The 20,000-nt window shown below is 50.0% G+C and overlaps 2 protein-coding genes across 2 annotated transcripts in view; both read left to right on the top strand.

Moving 5' to 3' along the window:
• The window catches only part of LOC307080174 (uncharacterized protein), a gene marked incomplete at its 5' end in the record, with an annotated part of 14,504 nt that extends 10,096 nt beyond the window's left edge, over positions 1 to 4,408 (top strand). Inside the window, 3 exons of the mRNA XM_079742806.1 lie at positions 536 to 1,502; positions 1,901 to 1,990; positions 2,689 to 4,408. Of these exons, the coding sequence (XP_079598932.1) occupies positions 536 to 1,502; positions 1,901 to 1,990; positions 2,689 to 3,186 (1,555 nt within the window). The 3' untranslated portion in view covers positions 3,187 to 4,408. The remainder of the gene's footprint in view (positions 1 to 535; positions 1,503 to 1,900; positions 1,991 to 2,688) is intronic.
• Positions 4,409 to 7,390: 2,982 nt separating this feature from the next.
• LOC307080666 (hyaluronidase-5-like) lies at positions 7,391 to 9,903 on the top strand (the record flags this gene model as incomplete). The annotated part of the gene is made up of 4 exons (XM_079743478.1): positions 7,391 to 7,463; positions 7,905 to 8,850; positions 9,086 to 9,175; positions 9,484 to 9,903. The coding sequence occupies exons 1-4, from the start codon at positions 7,450 to 7,452 to the stop codon at positions 9,901 to 9,903; spliced, it is 1,470 nt and encodes a 489-aa protein (XP_079599604.1). The 5' UTR covers positions 7,391 to 7,449.
• Positions 9,904 to 20,000: the final 10,097 nt, after the last annotated feature.

Genomic DNA, 20,000 nt, shown 5'->3' with positions numbered 1-20,000 from the left:
TTGCTATTCTAAATACTTCCAGTGAATCGTGTAGGCTTTAGGCGGCAAATAACCGCTAGTGTTGAAGTATCATTGGAAAATGGCAACAGATGAAAGCCATTGTTGGTTTTTCCTAGATCCCGACCCTAGGGAAACTTCAGGGGTCTCTCCCTCCAGTCATATACTCATAAAACCAGCCACTACCTCCCATATAACGAGAGGACTGGAACGATTCTCTGGTTTTGGAGCATTCCACAATATTCCACCGAGTGAGTTCTTAACGCTGAGTGGACTGGGAGGGTCCACAGCCTCCTCCACCCTCGAGGAGGGTCTTTCATCCTCTGAGTGGACTACGATGAACAGCCGATGTATGTGGGAGATCCTGGGTGACCTCAGTGGACTCTGACGAGGGCCATAGGCAATGACTGCCATCCATTGTTACATTTCTCTCTCTCTCTCTCTCTCCCTTTCTGAATCTGAATCACCTTCAGCCTGCCTCTCCTCTGCCTCCCGGCATCTCTCAAACTCCCTCTCCTCTCACCCCCCCAGGATGAAGGCCAGATCCTGACCCTGGTCTCCCGATGGCTGTAGCAGGGCCCGGTTGGGCCCCTGTGGTGTGGGTCCTGGGCTGCTCCTGGCTCCTCCTCCTCCTCCACGTCTCCTCCGCCGAGAAGCCCGCCAAACTGCCGCTGCTCGGCCGCAAGCCCTTCATCTCCGCGTGGAACGCCCCCCTGGACGTGTGCGCCGGCAAGTACAACATCAGCCCCGACATCGAGCACCTCTTCCACATCCACGGCAGCCCCCGGCGCTCCCACACCGGCCAGAGCGTCACCATCTTCTACGCCAACCGCCTGGGCCGCTACCCCTACTACACCGAGCAGGGTGCGGCCGTGCAGGGAGGCCTTCCGCAGAACTGCAGCCTGGACCTGCACCTCCTGCAGGCCCGGCGGGACATCCTGCACTTCCTGCCCGCCGAGGACTTCCGGGGCCTGGCCGTCATCGACTGGGAGTACTGGCGGCCCCAGTGGAGCCGCAACTGGCACCGCAAGGACGTGTACCGCCGGCGGTCGCGGGAGCTGGTGGCCGAGGAGTACGCCAACGCCACGGCGGCGCAGGTGGAGGAGCTAGCGCGGAAACGCTTTGAGAAACGGGCGCGGGCGTTCATGCAGACGACAGTCCAGCTGGGGCTGAGCCTGCGGCCCCAGGCCCTGTGGGGCTTCTACCTCTACCCCGACTGCCACAACTACAACGTGCTGCAGGACGACTACGCGGGCCGCTGCCCGCTGCCCGAGAGGCAGCGCAACGACGAGCTGCAGTGGCTGTGGAACAGCAGCACAGCGCTCTTCCCCTCCGTGGCCATCAGGAAGAGCCAGAGCAACAGCATGAGCAACCTCCACTTCTCCAACCACCGCATCCGCGAGGCGCTGCGTGTGGCCGGCCTCACCTCCCTGGACTACGAGCTGCCCACCTACGTGTACCTGAGGCTGGGTTACCGCGACGACGCCCTCGCCTTCCTCACCAACGTGAGTGATGTCATAAGCACCGGCTCATGACCACCATATTATTAAGATGTATCCACACACAGATCCATCCGAGTAGTCCTTCAGTAGCTGTCAGGATCTGTGCACCCAGCGGTGCACCATGCAGTACAGAACGTTACTCTTACATCTAGCTGCACAGCTTGCAGCACGCTCTAGAGGACAGGCCCAGTAATACACTTCAAAATTGGTTTTGTGGTTTTAGTGTTTAGTTTAGACTTGACTCAACAAGGCTATAAGCTCTTAATTCAGATAGTGAACTCTGTCACTATAAGCAAAGGAATCATCCAGTGAGCCTTTTGCCAGATGTACTGTATATCTAGTCCATGGCGCCCCCTTGTGGACACACAAGGTATAGCCGGCTCACAGTGTTTCCTCCGCAGAGAGACCTAATCCACACCGTGGGGGAGAGCGCCGCCCTGGGGGCCGCAGGCTTTGTCATCTGGGGCGACCTGAACCTCACCTCCTCCAAGGTACGCACACTGCAACGCCGTGCAGTGATTGGCTGAGATACTGCCAAGTGACATCACTCTGCACTAACTCCAGTCCAGAAATAGAGCTGGGGTTATGTCAGGGTTGAGTTAGGGGTTAGAGTAAAGGTTGAGTTAGGATTGTGTTGGGGTTGAGTTAGAGTTGTGTTGGGGTTGAGTTAGAGTTGTGTCGGGGTTGTCTTTGAGTTGTGTTGGGGTTGTGTTAGAGTTGAGTTAAGAGTTATGTTGGGTTTGTGTTGGAGTTGTTTTGGGGTTGTGTTTGTGTTGAGTTAGGGTTGTGTTGGGGTTTAGTTAGAGTTGTGTTGGGGTTGAGGTGGGGTTCTGTTGGGGTTGTGTTGGGTTTGAGTTAGGATTGTGTTGGGGTTGTGTTAAGGTTGTGTTAGGGTTGAGTTAAGGGTGTGTTAGAGTTGTTTGGATTGTATAAGGGTTGTGTTGGGGTTAAGTTAGGTTTGTGTTTGTGTTGTGTTAGAGTTGTGTTGGGGTTGTATAAGGGTTGTGTTGGGGTGGAGTTAAGGTTGAGTTAGGGTTGTGTTGGGGTTGTGTTAGAGTTGTGTTGGCGTTGTATAAGGGTTGTGTTGGGATTGTGTTAGAGTTGTGTTGGGGTTGAGTTGGGTTTGAGTTAAGGTTAAGGGTTATGTTGCCGTTGTTGCCGTACTGAGTCTGGTTCTCTGTGTCCTCAGTTCAACTGCTCCAAGGTGACCTCCTTCGTGAGCACGCGCCTGGGGCGCTACATCGCCAACGTGACGCACGCCGCCCAGGTCTGCAGTGACATCCTGTGTCAGAGCAACGGGCGCTGTGTGCGCCGCGACCCCCTGGCCCGCCACTATCTCCATCTAAGCCCCCTCAGCTATGCCCTCCACCCCGCAGCCGACGGAGGCTTCGTCGCCACGGGCTCGCCGTCGTCACATGACCTGGCACTGCTCGCCAAGCGCTTCCGCTGCCACTGCTACCAGGGCAACGCTGGGGCCCGCTGCGACAGCCTGAACCTCCTGGACGAGGGGGAAGAGAAGGAGGAGAGGAAGAGGGAGCAAGAGGTCACAGAGGAGGAGAGGCGGCGGTTGGACTGGGAGGCGGAGCAGTGCGAGGAGGAAAGCCTGGCCCCTCCCACATGCAGCCATCTTGGCTTGACTCTATGGCTCCTCCTGGTTCACCTGGCGTTAGTCTGGATAGCGCTGTGAGGCGTGACCACCTTGCACGTCACGACGGAGACCAAGAACAATCACTGTAGAGGAGCCAACGTGGAGAAACCTTTAGAAACAGACTCCAGAGACTGAGAGACTAAACAGAGACTAAGCAGAGACTAAGAGACTAACCAGAGACTGAGAGACTAAACAGAGACTAACCAGAGACTGAGAGACTAACCAGAGACTGAGAGACTAACTAGAGACTAACCAAAGACTGAGAGACTAATCAGAGACTGAGAGACTAACCAGAGACTGAGAGACTAACCAGACTGAGAGAATAACCAGAGACTGAGAGACTAACTAGAGACTAACCAGAGACTGAGAGACTAATCAGACTGAGTGATTAACCAGAGACTGAGAGACTAACCAGAGACTGAGACTAACCAGAGAGTGAGAGACTAAACAGAGACTAACCAGAGATTGAGAGACTAACCAGAGACTGAGAGACTAACCAGAGACTGAGAGACTAAACAGAGACTAACCAGAGACTGAGAGACTAACCAGAGAGTGAGAGACTAACCAGAGACAAACCAGAGAGTGAGAGACTAACCAGAGACAAACCAGAGACTGAGAGACTAACCAGAGACTGAGAGACTAATCAGAGACTGAGAAACTTGAGAGGCTCAACATGGACAGATGGTTCATATCTGAGGTACCAGGGTGGTCTAAAGCACTTGTTTTATATACTGCTGCTTTTATGAGACAATCTGAATATCTCAGACATTAGCAAAACTATTCAACACAGATTGAAAGCAAAAATCTTTCAATGCCACCAAATTATGTTGTTTGTTTATCGAATGTATAAGTTCATGATATTTAGTTGATTATAGAAGCATCAAATGTTTAAAAAGGGACAATGTTTTATATCTGTCATGTCTTTATCCCAGTGTCATCTTCCTTCCTAGTACTGGAGGCGTGGCGGACACCCGTGTGACCGCGCCGCCTTACAGTGTCAATACTCACCCAAAGTCCTACCTCACCTGAGAACTGGAGTGACTGTGTTGTGGAATGCCCCCCGAGAGAGGGAGGGAGTGAGAAAGTTTTTTCTGTCTCCTGCTCTTTCGTGGGCTCTCTTTATAACTCTCTATATTACCCGCTTCAACAACATAGCAACCTTCCTATAATGAGCTACCTATTATTACCTACGCAATGCAGTGCAGTACAGAGTTTGGAGAGCAGCTTTAGACCAGTGAGGAGTCCAGTCCCGCATCACAAACAGAAGCAGCATGGAGATGAGGCAATGGGTGGAAACGTGAATGTTGATGCACTACAAATAAAGAAGTTTTATATTTTAAGTCTCTTGTTTTGATTCTGCTTTGAAGACCTCACATTAAATTCATCAGTTTTACACAGCCTCTTCACCTTTAAAACATACGTCATAAATCACATCGTGTCATAAACAAACATCATAAATAACATTTCGTCAAGCATGAAAGGCCCTGTGAAATAAAAGTGTCTTTAAGGACTGATTTCTTTAGTAGCAGGGAAGGAGTAAAGAGTTCCTCTGCAGGGCTGACGTCAACCCGTTCCAGAACTCCAGTCCTAAACGAAGATTACAATACATTATGAGTAAATAAATACATTCCTTTATGTATTTATCATAAACAGTAAATATCTATGTAGCCCTTTTACCCCTATAATAAAGAGGGCAGGGCCCTAGGTTCTTCAATCAATCTTAAATTATTAGGTTTGATTTCCTATATTATGCTAACCATATAACACCAGCACCAACCCCACAAATATTAACCACTAAACACACACAATATCCACACTACACGTATTTAGTAAGCCAACCAACAAAAGGGTAAGTAGTTAAAACGTTTACTTATTTGAGAACAATATAAGTGCATGTCACAGATCCCATATCGGACCATACAGGCTACAAGTAATTAACATTACTAACTAAGCCAGCACATAAAATAAACAAAATAAAACAATCCTTTACAAAAGAAAACCCCGTTGCAGGCCTGTTGATGAATAGTCCTCTTGGCTCCTACAAGCCAAGAGAACTCGGTCGGCTACTCACACGTCCAGGTAAAACGCGATGGGCGTCCTTGAAGGTTCGTGGAAGTCCGTGAGAGTACTGGGAAAGTCCGTGGAAGTCCGTCAAAGTCCTGAGGAAGTTCGTGGAAGTCCGTGAAAGTCCTGAGGAAGTCCGTGGAAGTCCTGAGGAAGTCCGTGGAAAGGACAAAGGCGCTCCTCACTGCTTGTCGCGTGATTTCCTTCGCCCGAGCCCTGTCAGCCAACCCGCGTGGTCACACCAGCTATCTCGTGCGGCGGTCCATCGGAAACCCAGCAGTAGCAGTAGCGTCAAGAACATTCGCGGTTAAACACTCGGTTTACTACACATTAAACACAGAGGTTACTAGCTAAATTCGATTAAACAATTAAATGCAATACAAATATAAAGTTAGGAACGCTAATAAATGTAATTTGTAAAGTTAGGGCTATCTGTCTTGTCGCGCTCAATGAGCGACTTCGCGAATGTTCTTGAACTCAATGAACGACTTCGCGAATGTTCTTGAACCTTCCTACGTCAATCGACGCGATCGTCCGCGATCATCTGTTGCCAGGCAGGTTTGGAATGGATTACGTATGGATTACGTACCCGGTACAAATTTGGCACCCGGTACAAATTTGGTGTGACACAGCCATTGAAATCGGAAAATGACCACGAACAAGCGGCGCTCAAAAGACTACAGCCAATCAGAGGGCCGCTCAAAAGACTGCAGCAAATCAGAGGGACGCTCAAAAGACTACAGCAGAAATCTAGAAACTCACCGGCTTTCTGGAAAAACATAATTCGGCAAATAAACTGATACATATAAACATAAGCTGTTGAATTGATTAAATAACCAGTAGTCGTTATTTTGCGCGTCATTATATCGCTCCCTTTTTTTATGATTTTTTTCCACACTCGCCGTCTCACGCTGGTAGAAACGGTCTACCGCATAAGTTCAGCCAATCACAGATCGCCCTATACTGCCGTTACACTTGATCAATCACATTAACAATCACACAAATAACATGAAATAAATTTTCCTATATTATAATATATATATTTTTGGGCATTATTCCTAAAATAAACCCGCAAACGCCACTGTTTAAATGTGATGTAACGTAATATCTTCACTATATATATTCACTATATATATATATATATATATATATATATATATATATAATGGTAATGATTTCATATTAAATTGCAATTCACCGTATGTGTAATAAATAAATAAACACACCAAACACACATTATCCATAAAATACCCCGTATACATGAATAAATGAAGACCCTTAAGCACACATTACATTACAAGCATTAACACACGAATGTATTCAACGCACACGAGATTAAAACGGTTGCTTGCATTAAGTAACAGATGCCATACTTCAGCAGCAGGGGCAGGTGTCAGGTGAAGAGGAGGGTGGCCTTTGGTGAGTGTGTCTCCAGTGTGAGAGGGAGGGTCAGCTGACCCCAGGTCACCTGCTGGGACCTGCTCACCCTGGTCTACACCACACCTCACTAACACCATCAGACTCCTGCAAACGTCCTGCATAGACAGACTTGAAGTCAGGAGTTACTAAGGCAACCACTTCATTTCCCAACAGGATATCAGTTTACAAACATAAAACACACATTCCTGGCATGTTGGGCCAGATACACAAGCACTAGCACAACCTCGGTCTGGCACTTCGACCTTTGAACTTTTAGAATTTTAACTTTTTAGAACTGGTCCGGACACCTCTAAGACCTGGTTCAGACACCTCTTAGACCTGGTTCAGACACCTCTTAGACCTGGTTCAGACACCTCTCAGACCTGGTCCAGACACCTCTTAGACCTGGTTCAGACAGCTCTTAGACCTGGTCCAGACACCTGTTAGACCTGGTTCAGACACCTCTTAGACCTGGTCCAGACAGCTCTTAGACCTGGTCCAGACACCTGTTAGACCTGCTCTCCCCAACTTCTAGACCCTGTCTCCACGACTTGTCTAAACAAAGAGGTGCAGAATGAGTCAAGAACACGGTATAATAGAACCAAAAGGAGAGGATGACGACAGGAAGCCCGACCCTGGGGCACAGGAACACAGAACCTTCCCTGAAACAAGTTCCCACAGGTGCACTCTCCGGGCTGGAGCCAGAGACTCTCCCAGAGGGAGTCGTTTGAAGACACTTCTGCAGCTTTCAGAGCGAAGGCAGACACAGACATCATCGTACGACTGGTTTGAACCAAGAAACCTCAGCACACAAAGTTTATGGGACCCGTCAAGTAAGTCGCTGTCATGTTCATGGTTTACATTTCTCCAGGCTGAACTTACGAGCGGGTTTTAAGTGGAACGTAAAATGTTTATGTGAGCTTCGAGGGGTGTGGACCCATTAACGGGGTCAGGGTCACCCTGCTCGGTGTCCTAGTCTTGATCACTGTGTAAAGTGTGCTCGTATTTATTCAGTTTAGGATTTAGTGCACCGACCCGAAACATATGGGAGTTAATCATTTACTTCGTTACGTCGTTTATTTTCCTGTCCATTTTTTTTATCAAGCATTTTTAAACACTGCAAGGGATTTATTTATTCCTTTTTATGATATACATTATATAATAACATATACATTAATAATATACATTATAATTGAAACATTTCATATAGTAGATATATATCTGCAATTATAAATCAATTAAAAATAATTCTCAATCTTTCAAAAAAACGACAGACGCCATCTTGACATGCAGTTCTACAGGAAGCAGCATCTCATTCACTTCCTGTTGGCGGCGGCGTCCCTGCTGGTTGGGGGCCGGTCCGACCCCCGTACCCTCCCCCCTCTCCAGCCCGGGCACCCCTTCCTGTTCCTGTGGAACGCCCCCACCGAGCTCTGCGCGGCACGCTACGCCGTGACCCTCGACCTCTCCCACTTCCAGGAGGTGAGCAGCACCCTGAAGGACGTCACCAACCAGAGTGTGTCCATCTTCTACACCGACCGCTTCGGCCTCTTCCCCTTCGTGGACGAGGACACCGGGGAGGTGCTGGAGGAGGGGCTGCCCCAGCTGGTGGACCTGGACGACCACCGCGCGGAGGCCCAGGAGGACATCCTGTTCTACATGCCCGACCCGCGGCCCGGCCTGGCCGTGCTGGACTTCGAGGAGTGGCGGCCACAGTGGGTCCGCAACTGGGGCGCCAAGGACATCTACCGGGAGCTCTCCATGGAGACGGTGCGGCTGAAGAACCCCGCCCTCAGCGAGGAGCAGGTGGAGGCCCGCGCCAGGCTGCTGTTTGAACGCGGCGCCAGGAAGTACTTCCTGCGCTCGCTGCTGATCGGGAAGCGGCTGCGGGGCGGCCGGCTGTGGGGGTACTACCTGTACCCCGACTGCTACAACTACGACTACAACCAGGACATGGAGGGCTACGGGGGCGCGTGTCCGGAGCTGGAGCAGCGCAGGAACGACGCGCTGCTGTGGCTGTGGCGGGAGTCCACCGCCCTCTACCCCTCCATCTACCTGGAGCTGGCGCTGCGCGGGAAGCCGCAGGCGCGACGCTTCGTCCGCCACCGCATCCAGGAGGCGGTCCGGGTGTCCCTCCTGGCCGACCCCGCCTTCTCAACCCCCATCTACGCCTACATCCGGCCGGTCTTCAAGGACAGCGTGGATACGTACATGTCAGAGGTGGGCGCCGCCGGAGCCGGAGCTACGCTACCTGGGGAACGCTAGCTCATAACAGAACAGCCATGATCACTAGCCAATTATCAGCCAGCTTATGACCCCTATCCAATAACTTAACAGCGGGCTGACGAGACCCATAGTTTAAGATACCCTGGTTCATCTTGTATATTATTGTCTATATGATGCTGCATGAGTGTGTGTGTGGTTGAATCTGATTCTGAGTGTGTGTGGTTGCCAGGACGACCTGGTCAACACCATCGGAGAGGCAGCCGCTCTCGGGGCCGCTGGCGTCGTCTCCTGGGGAGACATGCAAGTTTCACAGGATGAGGTACAAACACACACATATACACACGTATACACACACACAAATACAAATACACACACATGTACACACACACACACACACATGTACACACACACACTCAAATGCACACACATGTACACACACACACACAAACACAAATACAAACACACAAACACATGTATACACACACGTACACACACGTACAGACACACATGTATACACACATACACACACACACACACACACACACACACATAGACATCTCAATTTAGATTAGGAACAGATCCAGAGCATCCAGATCACAACCCGAGGCGTTCCCCCCCCCCCCCCAGGACTCCTGCGTAGACGCCATGCTCCACCTGAATGACGTCATGAACCCCTACATCCTCAACGTGTCCACGGCGGCGCGCCACTGCAGCTGGGCGCTGTGCGGGGGGGCGGGGCGCTGCGTGCGGCGGCACTGGGACAGCGACACCTACCTCCACCTAGACCCCCGCCGCTTCTCCATCCGGCGGCCCCGACCCGGCGCCCCGCTGGCCGTGACAGGGGGGCCGAGCCAGCAGGACGTCACGTGGTATGGCGAGGGCTTCCGCTGCCTGTGCTACTCCGCCGAGCCCTGCTACCAACCAATCAGCTTCAACATCATCATGGAGGAGGTCACCGCCGTCGGCCGCTGCGAGGTGCTGCCGTCTGTGCGCCACCGGCTCACCCTATTGTCTGCTGCTGCAGTGCTGCACGCTCTTATGTCTTAACTTGTGCAAGAATTTGCACAAACTTTCTTATGTAGCATTCTTTAATCACGCAATAAATCACATACAAACACACACACACACACACACACACACACACAAACACACACACACACACACACACAAACACACGTATACACACGCATACACACACAAAAACATATATGTATAAGTGCTGCATGTTATTATATCTTAACTTGTGCAAGAATAAGAACACACTGCGCTGTGGGACATTATTTTATCACGCAATAAATCACTGAGATTAGCCTGCTTATTGCACAGGGAGGGATGCCAAATGTTTGATGAAGGGGAATTATAGCCACGCCTCCTTTCTGATCTCGAGATGAGAGGGGCGTGGCTATTTCCCGGCTGATGGCTTCAGGCGTCTTCCATTCTGAGTTTCTTTAGGTTCCTTGTCTGTAGTCAAAGAGACACAAAGTTAAATACCTTCAATAGCATTAATATTACTATCACCTATTTTACCGCTCTGATGAATCAATAGATGACCTACTATGAACTAATAGATGGCCTGTAAATATAAATGCCAATAAAATCGCACTTGGAACAAACATGATTAATAAATGTTTATATCCCTGTGTTGTTATTCCTAAAGCTTAGTTCCGGTTGTTTTTAGTAACTTGGTCGATGTTTGATGCTGATTGATGATCGCTTCCAGTTAAATAATCGATTCCCATATCAGCCACCAGATGGCGACAATAACCAGGTTTGGTTGAGTCGGTTTATTTATTAGTTAAATACAATTCAGATAATTGTGTCTGCGTTTGTTCGGCGCGTTATGTTTAATATATTATATATTATTATATATAAATTATGTATAAAATAAAAATATGAAATTGAAAGTAATCCTGGTTATAATTTTTTTTATTCCTATAGTCAGGAGTTTCCTCATTGAGTGTGTGTGTGTGTGTGTGTGTGTGTGTGTGTGTGTGTGTGTGTGTGTGTGTGTGTGTGTATGTTTGTGTGTGTGTGTGTGTGTGTTTCAGAGTCATCTCAACGTCTGTGTAATTTAATTTCCCATGATGCAGTGCGGGTCACCCAGGATGTGGGTCCTGATAATCTAATGAACAACCCAACAGTCAACCCTCACACAATATACACAGAACACAACCACATCAACATGCACAATGACACAATACAATCTTCTTTTATTGATATAATATAGATAATTGCTCACTACATTACCTCCTTGTTTAGGCCACTTCATAAGGGCCACCTCTGGCCACTTCATAAGGGCCTCCATGTTAGGGCCACCTCGTTAGGGCCACCTCATTAGGACCACCTCGTTAGGGCCACCTCGTTAGTTAATTGTTGTTTCAGGGTGATTAAAACATGTAGGGCAGCGGGTGTACCCGGTCTCAATCAGTACAGCAGCTCTTATCTGATGGGAATGGAACCCCTCACACTCGGAGCGCTCATGCCTTGCTCCAGCACTGGGAATGGAACCCATCACCCTGGCAGCGTTCATGCCTTGCTCCAGCACTGGGAATGGAACCCATCACCCTGGCAGCGTTCATGCCTTGCTCCAGCACTGGGAATGGAACCCATCACCCTGGCAGCGTTCATGCCTTGCCCCAGCAGCTATACTGGGGCACATTCCAGGTCGTAGGACTCTTCAGCTGAACATGAATGGATGTTCCAGAGCAGAACAAAGAGCGCTTCAATGAGGGAATTAAACGGTGGAGAGCTGTTGTTGTGTTGTGTTGGGTCGCACCACAACACACCACAGAACCACAACACACCGCAACGCACCGCAACACACCACAGAACCACAACAACACACCAATGCACCACAACGCACCACAACATACATAATACACCACAACGCACCACAATGCGCCACAATACACCACAACACACCACAACGCACCACAACATACAACAATACACCACAACGCACCACAACACACCACAGAACCACAATAAACACACTCACGCACCACAACGCACCACAACATACAACAATACACCACAAGGCACCACAACATCAGCCACACACCACAACGCACCACAACTTGCTGGTGTTGTTCTGAAGAAGATATGGATCGTGGACCCTTCTAGATAAAGTCTTCAGGAACGTTCTTTGCTGTACATTTGAACTGTTTATTCAACTTGGTTGTAAGTTCATAGAAATGCTTTAAAGATGGAGGCCATGACGGTAGAAACAAAAGAGCCAGTGTGAGAACGGAGGAGAGAGCTGGTGTGAAAATAGGTTTTCTTTCTCTCCCCCGTCCTCCTCCCCCTCTCTCTCACTCCTTTCCTCCTCTCCGGCAGAACAATGTGCTGTCTGTTGTGGATCTGGTTAGGCTGTCAGCCTGGAAACATCAGGGTGGGGGGGGGGGGGGGGGAGTGATGGAGGGAGGGGGGGGGGGGGGGGGGAGAGGGAGAGGGAGGAGAGGGAGAATTATTCTCATAGTGGGAATAGAACCCCTCACCGTGGCCGTGTTGGTGCCTTGCTTTAGACATGGTCACATTCCATGTTGTAGGAACTCTTTCATTCAGTCCTCTGATATCAACCAGACTGTAGATCAACCAAGGGGAGGGGGGCCTTAAAGGAGACAAGAACAGGGTAATGGGGGGGGGGGTTAAATGAGACAAGAACAGGGTAATGGGGGGGGAAGGGGTCCAGGGTTTAGTGGGGGGGTTGGATCCCAGGCGATGACCTAGAAACGCTTGACGATTTAAACAAAGGGCTGAGTAGAGACAATACAGCCCTTATCCCCCTGACAGCATTATTATACAGAGCTACAGCCAGCAGGCTAGCATTATTATACAGAGCTACAGTTAGCAGGCTAGCATTATTATACAGAGCTACAGCCAGCAGGCTAGCATTATTATACAGAGCTGGAGGAGCAGGCTAGCATTATTATACAGAGCTACAGCAAGCAGGCTAGAATTGTTATACAGAGATACAACCAGCAGGCTAGCATTAATAGACAAAGCGACAGCTAGCAGGCTAGCATTATTATACTGAGCTACAGCTAGCAGGCTAGCATTATTATACAGAGCGACAGCTAGCATTATTAAACAGAGCTAGAGCTAGCAGACTAGCATCATTATACAGAGCCGGATAGCAGGTGAACTAGATAGCGGATTATTTGGCCAACAGGCTCCCTGCATAGCAGGTGAACTGGCTAATAGGGTAACTGGATATCAGGCTAACTGGTTAGCACCTCACTGGATAGCAGGATTGCTAACTGGATAAAAGGCTAACTAGTTAGCTAGAAAAGGTTAGCACAGCCATAGATTGACGTGGGGAGGAGGTGGGGGGGGGGAAACAGACCGATGTTGATCTGCTAAAACAGAGATAGTTCTGTTGAAGACATCTGGAGAGATTATGATAATGAGATATGGATATTCATGAGGTGCTATGGTCATCAGTTATGAATTAATGAGCTGGTAGAACAAAGAACTACCACTCCATACTGGAATCCCGAATAATTCCATAATTATTCGGGATAATATGGAATTATTACAATTGCATAATAATTCCGTGTGTTGTCGGGTGGATGTGTGTGACAGCATGTAGTCGTCACTATATTTAGTTGGGAGAAGTTAACTCCACATACTCATCGACCAATCAGGCCACAGAACACGACCCTTTGAGAGAGACGCCGCTGAGCCCAACCTGGCGTTGACCAAACCCTGGTTTGGTCAACAACGTTGTGACAAACCCTTCTCCACCTCGACCGAACCTCATGAAAGACTTCCAATCATATCATAGCTTAGTTTATCCAATCGGATAACAGCTGCGTTTGACGATCTAAAACAAACGGAATCCAAGAGTGGCGGAAAAATATTTTTTCACCATTCATTATATATAATAATATAATATCATGAATAGAATATATAATATAATGCACATATAATGCATATAATAACATAAAACAATAACAACATAATATAATAATACAATATTTAATGTAATACATATTATAATACTATATATGATAAACACAAAACTAAGTGCCCCTGGTCACTCGTCCTGAACCCCCCATGAGCCAGTGACCGCTGATCACGTGACCTTTAACCTTTAATCAAATCTTTAACGTTCACTGGAAACTCATCTGTTTATTTATTTATTAAAGTGACAGTAACTCACTAAAATAACTTCTCGTATCTCTCTTTAAATATCAAACACAACAACAGACTCACAGAGAGACACACGCTACATCATCAATCACACATGTGCAGACATTAACAATAAGTTCAATAGAAACATCATCTGAAATAAAATCTTACCAAAATAAATGTGCAAATTCTGAGTCTTAACACTGGTGAGTGAATACCACATTACTGATAAACTCTGGAATCGTCAGTGGAATCTATGCTATCAAGTGTTTGTTCATCTAAGAGCACAGAGAACGAAGGTACAAACAAACACCAACTACCGTACGACTGAACAGGACGCTTGTACATGCGGCCGCACGGACGCAGGACGTACGGACGCGTGCTCAGAGGGGGATGGGCATCAGGGCCCCCGAGGGGCCCGCGCCTACAGACCCAGGGCGGCGGTCTCAGCCTGCTGACAACGCGGCATCATCTCCCCGCATCGCCCCACGACCCTCAGTCTGACCTTTGACCTCTGGCCCAGTGACCTCAGCAGTGCATGTCCGCGGCCGTGTAGCGCTTGGCGGCGGCGGGCTGGTGGTGGGGGGGACGACGCAGCGGCAAGAGCTCCAGCTGAGTGGCGGGGGCGTCGACGCGGTGGCGGGCATGGTCATCGCCGGGGGCGGGGTCCTCTCTGGCGGGGGCGGGGTCGGAGCCGGCGTCGGAGCACTGGTCCCAGCAGCAGCAGCAGCATTCGCCGAACGCCCGGCGGAACGGCCGGCACAGTGAGAACACCAGCACGGGCGTGGCGGCCGACTTGAGGAACAGCAGCAGCTGGCTGACCAGGTGCAGCGCGTCCATGGCGGCCGGGGGCACGCCCGGCGCCAGGTACACGCTCAGCACGTTGCAGATGTTCTCGGGCACAGAGCAGAAGCCGTACAGGATGGCAAGCGCCACCACCGCGCAGTTCATCTGGCTCTCCGCCCGCAGCTGCTGCTTGTTGCGGTGGTTGGGGTGGTTGCCGCGGGCGACGGCGGCCTGGGCGCGGCGGATGCGGCGGGCGGAGGCCAGCGAGCAGCCGATGGTGAACAGCGTGGGCAGGCAGAAGTAGCAGCCGAAGCACCACCAGAGCCGCGCACCGTCGTAGGTCAGGCCCAGGACGTACAGCGTGTCGGGGAGCCGGGTGGAGACGCGCACCACGCAGCGCTCCGCCCCCGGCCCCGCCCCCGGCCCCTCCTCCGTCAGCAGCTGGCGGAGCAGCAGCTCGGGCAGTGCCAGCAGCAGCGCCCCCACCCAGATGACGGCCAGCTTGGCGGCGGTGGAGGCGGCATTCTCCACGGGCTGGTAGGACGTCTGCACGCTGGCCGCGCTGCGCAGCCGGTCGATGCACAGGGCGCACAGCGTGAAGGTCGTGACCCCAAGCGATGCCACCTGCAAGCACATGACCGTAGGGATGTTTACATTACCTCAGGGATGTTTACATGACCGTAGGGATGTTTACATTACCTCAGGGATATTTACATGACCGTAGGGATGTTTACATGACCTCAAGGATGTTTACATGAACTAAGAGGATGTTTATATGGCCTTAGGGGTGTTTACATTTCATTAGGGATGTTTACAGGACCTTAGGGGATGTTAACATAATCTAAGGGAATGTTAACATGACCTTAGGGGATGTTTACATGACCTTAGGGGTGTTTACATTTCATAAGGGATGTTTACAGGACCTTAGGGGATGTTAACATAATCTAAGGGGATGTTTACATGAGCTTAGGGGTGTTTACACAACCTTAGGGGATGTTTACATGACCTTAAGGGGGTTTACATAACCTTAGGGAATGTTTACATGATCTTAGGGGATATTAACATAACCTAAGGGGATGTTTCCATAACCTAAGGGAATGTTGGAACCGTTAAGTGATGTTAACATCACCTAATGGGATGTTTCCATAAACTTAGGCTCCATGTTCTAGACACTAAGTGTATGTTGGGCTGCCTGTCTAGTTGTAGGCTAGCTGTGTGATAAATATATATATTTATGCATATAAATATACATATATACCCTTCTATATTCTCATATATATAAGGTTCTATATATATGACATTATATATATATGATATGGACATTATGTATACCCATATTTCTATAATGTTGAACCTAACAAGTGTTTGTGTCCTACTCTACATACTGAGCTACAAAGGATTTTAACCTACGACCCTGGTGCTGGAGTCGTGATGCCAGACACATCAACACCTGTACAAACCAAGCAGCCAATCACAGAGCTATAGGAATACTCAAACCCCTCTCTCTCTCTCCCCCCCCCCCCCCTCTCTCTCTCTCTCTCTCTAAACATGTCATTTAGCTGAAACAGAGCAGAGGTCTTTGTAAAGGAGAGGAGAGGAGAGCAGAGAAGAGGAGAGCAGAGAGGAGAGAGGACAGAGGAGAGGGGAGGGGAGGAGAGAGGAGAGAGGAGGAAAGGAGGAGAGGAGAGAAGAGGGGAGGAGAGGAGAGGAGGAGGAAACATGTCTAGTCTGTGCTGGTCCTACCTGAATAGATAGAGTACATCTGAAGAGGTTTGTTAAGACCAGACGGCAGTGTGTCTGATATCTGCCCTCCACCTCCTCTCTCCACCACCTCCTCTCTCCTCCAACTCCTCTCTCCACCACCTCCTCTCTCCTCAACCTCCTCTCTCCAACACCTCCTCCCTCCACCACCTCCTCTCTCCTCCACCACCTCCTCTCTCTCCACCTCCACCACCTCCTCTCTCCTCCACCACCTCCTCTCTCTCCACCTCCACCACCTCCTCTCTCTCCACCTCCACTCCCTCCTCTCTCCTCCACCTTTTTCCACCCAAACCCACCCCTCCGCTCTCCTTCCCATCCATCTACCTCCTCTCCTCCTCTAAAGGACAGGAGAAGACAGTAGAGCAGTGGTGACAGTAAATCGTTCGATTAAAAACAACAGGCTACTATCTAAATACTAGTACGAATGGGAATACATTTACCATGAGATCATGTTCTCACTTGCTGTGTGTGTATGTGTATGTGTTTCCGTGTCTCTGTTCTACCACTTTGTACAGCTGACAACAGCTAACAATGAATAATATTAATTTAAAGAATAAATGTGATTCCTGCATGAGATGTGCGTAACTGAAGAGGGCCGCCTGCCTACGCTGCTGTATGTTGTTATATTTGATAACATCTGTCATAATGGTGGTACTTGGGGAGACAAGTATTTTCTGTTGTGGTACGTGGTATAAAAAGTTTGAGAACCACTGCAGTAGAGGACAGTAGGAGACAGGGACCTACCTCCAGGTAGGGGACCAGCCTGCAGGACAGCTCCCCCAGCAGCCAGGTCTTGGTGAGCTGGTGGAAGACGACGAGCGGCAGGCAGAAGAAGAGCACTAGGAAGTCCCAGAAGGCCAGGTTGGCCAGCAGGGCGTTGGAGATGCTCCTCATGTGGTAGTTGTGGCACACGATGCACATGAGCGCCACGTTGCAGAGGATCCCCGTGGAGAAAATGACCCCCGCGGCCAGCATCACCGCGTAGGCTCCGCACGCCTCGGCGCTCAGAGGGTAGAAGGGGTTCGTCACCGGCTTCCACTTCGGCCGGCGGCCCCCGGGGACGAGCGGCGTCAGGTCGCCGAAGTCCGGCGGGGTGAACTCTTCGTAGTCGCCGGCCTCAGTGGCCGGCGTCTGAACCTGGCCCATGGGCTGAGGCAGCGGCGGCTTCCGACGGGCCGGATTCTCGTCCGAGCCAGACGCGCTGTTTCCACTTTGCGCATCGCGCTTTACGCGTCGCCTCCGGACGCGGCACCGCGCCGTGCTGGTGTCGCTACAGGTGGGGTGTTCTAATATCTGATCGATCAGATCATATCGATCGGTATAGGGTGTATCGTCATGTAGTTTGACAACTGTCCCGGGGGGCTTCACACCACCGCGTCTCTCCTCCCCCCTCGTTACCATGGCAGCCGGCCCTTCCCCGAGGCCCGCGTGAAGTCCACGCCATCCCCGGCTGCCTCCGCTCCGTTCCTCACGGGGTGCGCGATGACGCACGGGGCGCACCGGGGGGTTCTCCTGGGCGTCCGCGTTCTGCACCGGACCCAGCGCGAGCAGGCACAGAAGGCTGACGGCCAGCAGCAGCATGGCGGCTAGCGCGCGAGAAACGGGCCGGAGGTCTGAGGGGACGCGGGACCCATCGGTGGTCCGGGAGTGACAGGTGGGGGTTTAGTGTCTCTAGAATAATCTTAAGTAGTAACTGCCCGCTGTTTCCGGTTCCTAAGATTCCACGGGATATCTCCGACCAGAGCCCCCCTAGTGAAGTCACACCGCAGGGTCTTGGAGACCCGGTCGAAGAGCTCCGGGGTCCTCTCTCCGATGGGAGCACACCGAGTCTGGAGTCCAACCCGGGATCAATGGTCTCGCTGTCCGTGCGCTCTGGGGCCGCGGGACACAGGGAATGGGGTATGGGGTCTGGGCTTGTCCCGTCTGGGGTCTGGGCTGGTCTGGTCGGTCCGGGGGGCACCGTGTCTGACACCACCGAATCCCTTGGACCCCAGCGCCCCCTGGTGGTGGGACCCCGCCTGCACCTCCTCCAGGAACCCAACAGGTTCTCCTCTGAGGGAAAAGAGTCCGCGAATAACGTTACAAAGTTAGTTACAGACATCCAATATCTGTTTACTACTGATAATGATTATGTTGAATACGTCTTTGTCACGTCTTGATTATTAAAATACAGATGAGATGTGACCCTCCTCCGTGTGTATGAGATGTTCTTCGCTGGGTGGAGGTCCAGACTCATAGTGATGCACCACCACAGGGTGGAGACAGAACTCCGTCAGTCATGTGTGACCGCCAGAAGAAAGAAGCAACCGACAAAAGACACTTAGAGTGTATTGAATAATATTAAGATATTTTAAGTTATATTTAATAAAATCAGATGTGAAACCATTAAAAAAAAGACTTCAGAGGAAAAGTGGTTGTATCATAATCTTTATTCATATCAAAGTACACAACAAATACATGTAGAAACGAGAAGGAAATACCCACATAACTTGTGGACAATATGAAATCACATCATATTATTGAACCCTGAGACAACTTCAGTCAGTTGGTAGAATGGAACGATGCAAACATATAACCTAATCCCTAACCCTAACCCTTAGCCTTATCCTAACCCTTACCCTAACTCTAACCCTTACCCTACCTATTACCCTTACACTAATCCTAAACCTAACTCTAACCCTTACGCCAACTCTTACCCTAACCTGATACCTCAACCATCTCTGACTAATACCTACACTTAACCATCTCACTTAAACCCTTAACGTATCTCTTATCTAATAACTTAAAGTTTATACCCAATGTTATCCTTCCTTATAGTCTGTATAGTTGCACCCTATCCGAGGTCCCTTTTTCTGGCCACGCCCCTATATGACCCGTTATATTTCCGTCCCGCCCATTTCTATCCCCGCACCCGTGTGTGTCATCCTACAGATCTGAGTTCGAGGGGACACTGCCAGGACACCTGTACTGAGTCAGCAGCTCATTCACCTTCTCCTCCTCCCTCTGGACAGCACTGAGAGAGGAGACAGGAGAGAAGAGGAGAGGAGAGAGGAGGAGAGGAGGAGTTAGGAGAGATGACAGAGGAGAGAAGAGAGGAAAGAGGAGAGAGGAAAGAGGACAGTAGAGGAGAGAGGAGAGGAGGAGAGAGGAGAGAAGAGAGAGGAGAGGGAGGAGAGGGAGGAGAGGAGAGAGTAATTTAGTCATGTGTATTTGGTTTAATCTGGTTTCACCTTGGTTGTGAAAAAGCGGTTTCCCTGATGGTGTGGAAGTGGTTTAACTCTGGTGTGAAAGTGGTGTGGAAGTCGTTTAACTCTGGTGTGAAAGTGGTTTCAGTCTGATTTGAAAGTGGTGTGAAAGTGGTTTAACTCTGGTGTGAAAGACGTTTAACTCTGGTTTGAATGTGGTGTGAAAGTGGTTTAACTCTGGTGTGAAAGTGGTGTGAAAGTGGTCCACACCTGGTCCTG

The sequence above is a fragment of the Pollachius pollachius genome, assembly GCF_949987615.1.
Source record: "Pollachius pollachius genome assembly, chromosome: 9".
NCBI lineage: Eukaryota > Metazoa > Chordata > Actinopteri > Gadiformes > Gadidae > Pollachius > Pollachius pollachius.
The sequence above is the reverse complement of the archived record's forward strand: the minus strand, read 5'-3'. Positions and strand labels throughout refer to the sequence as shown.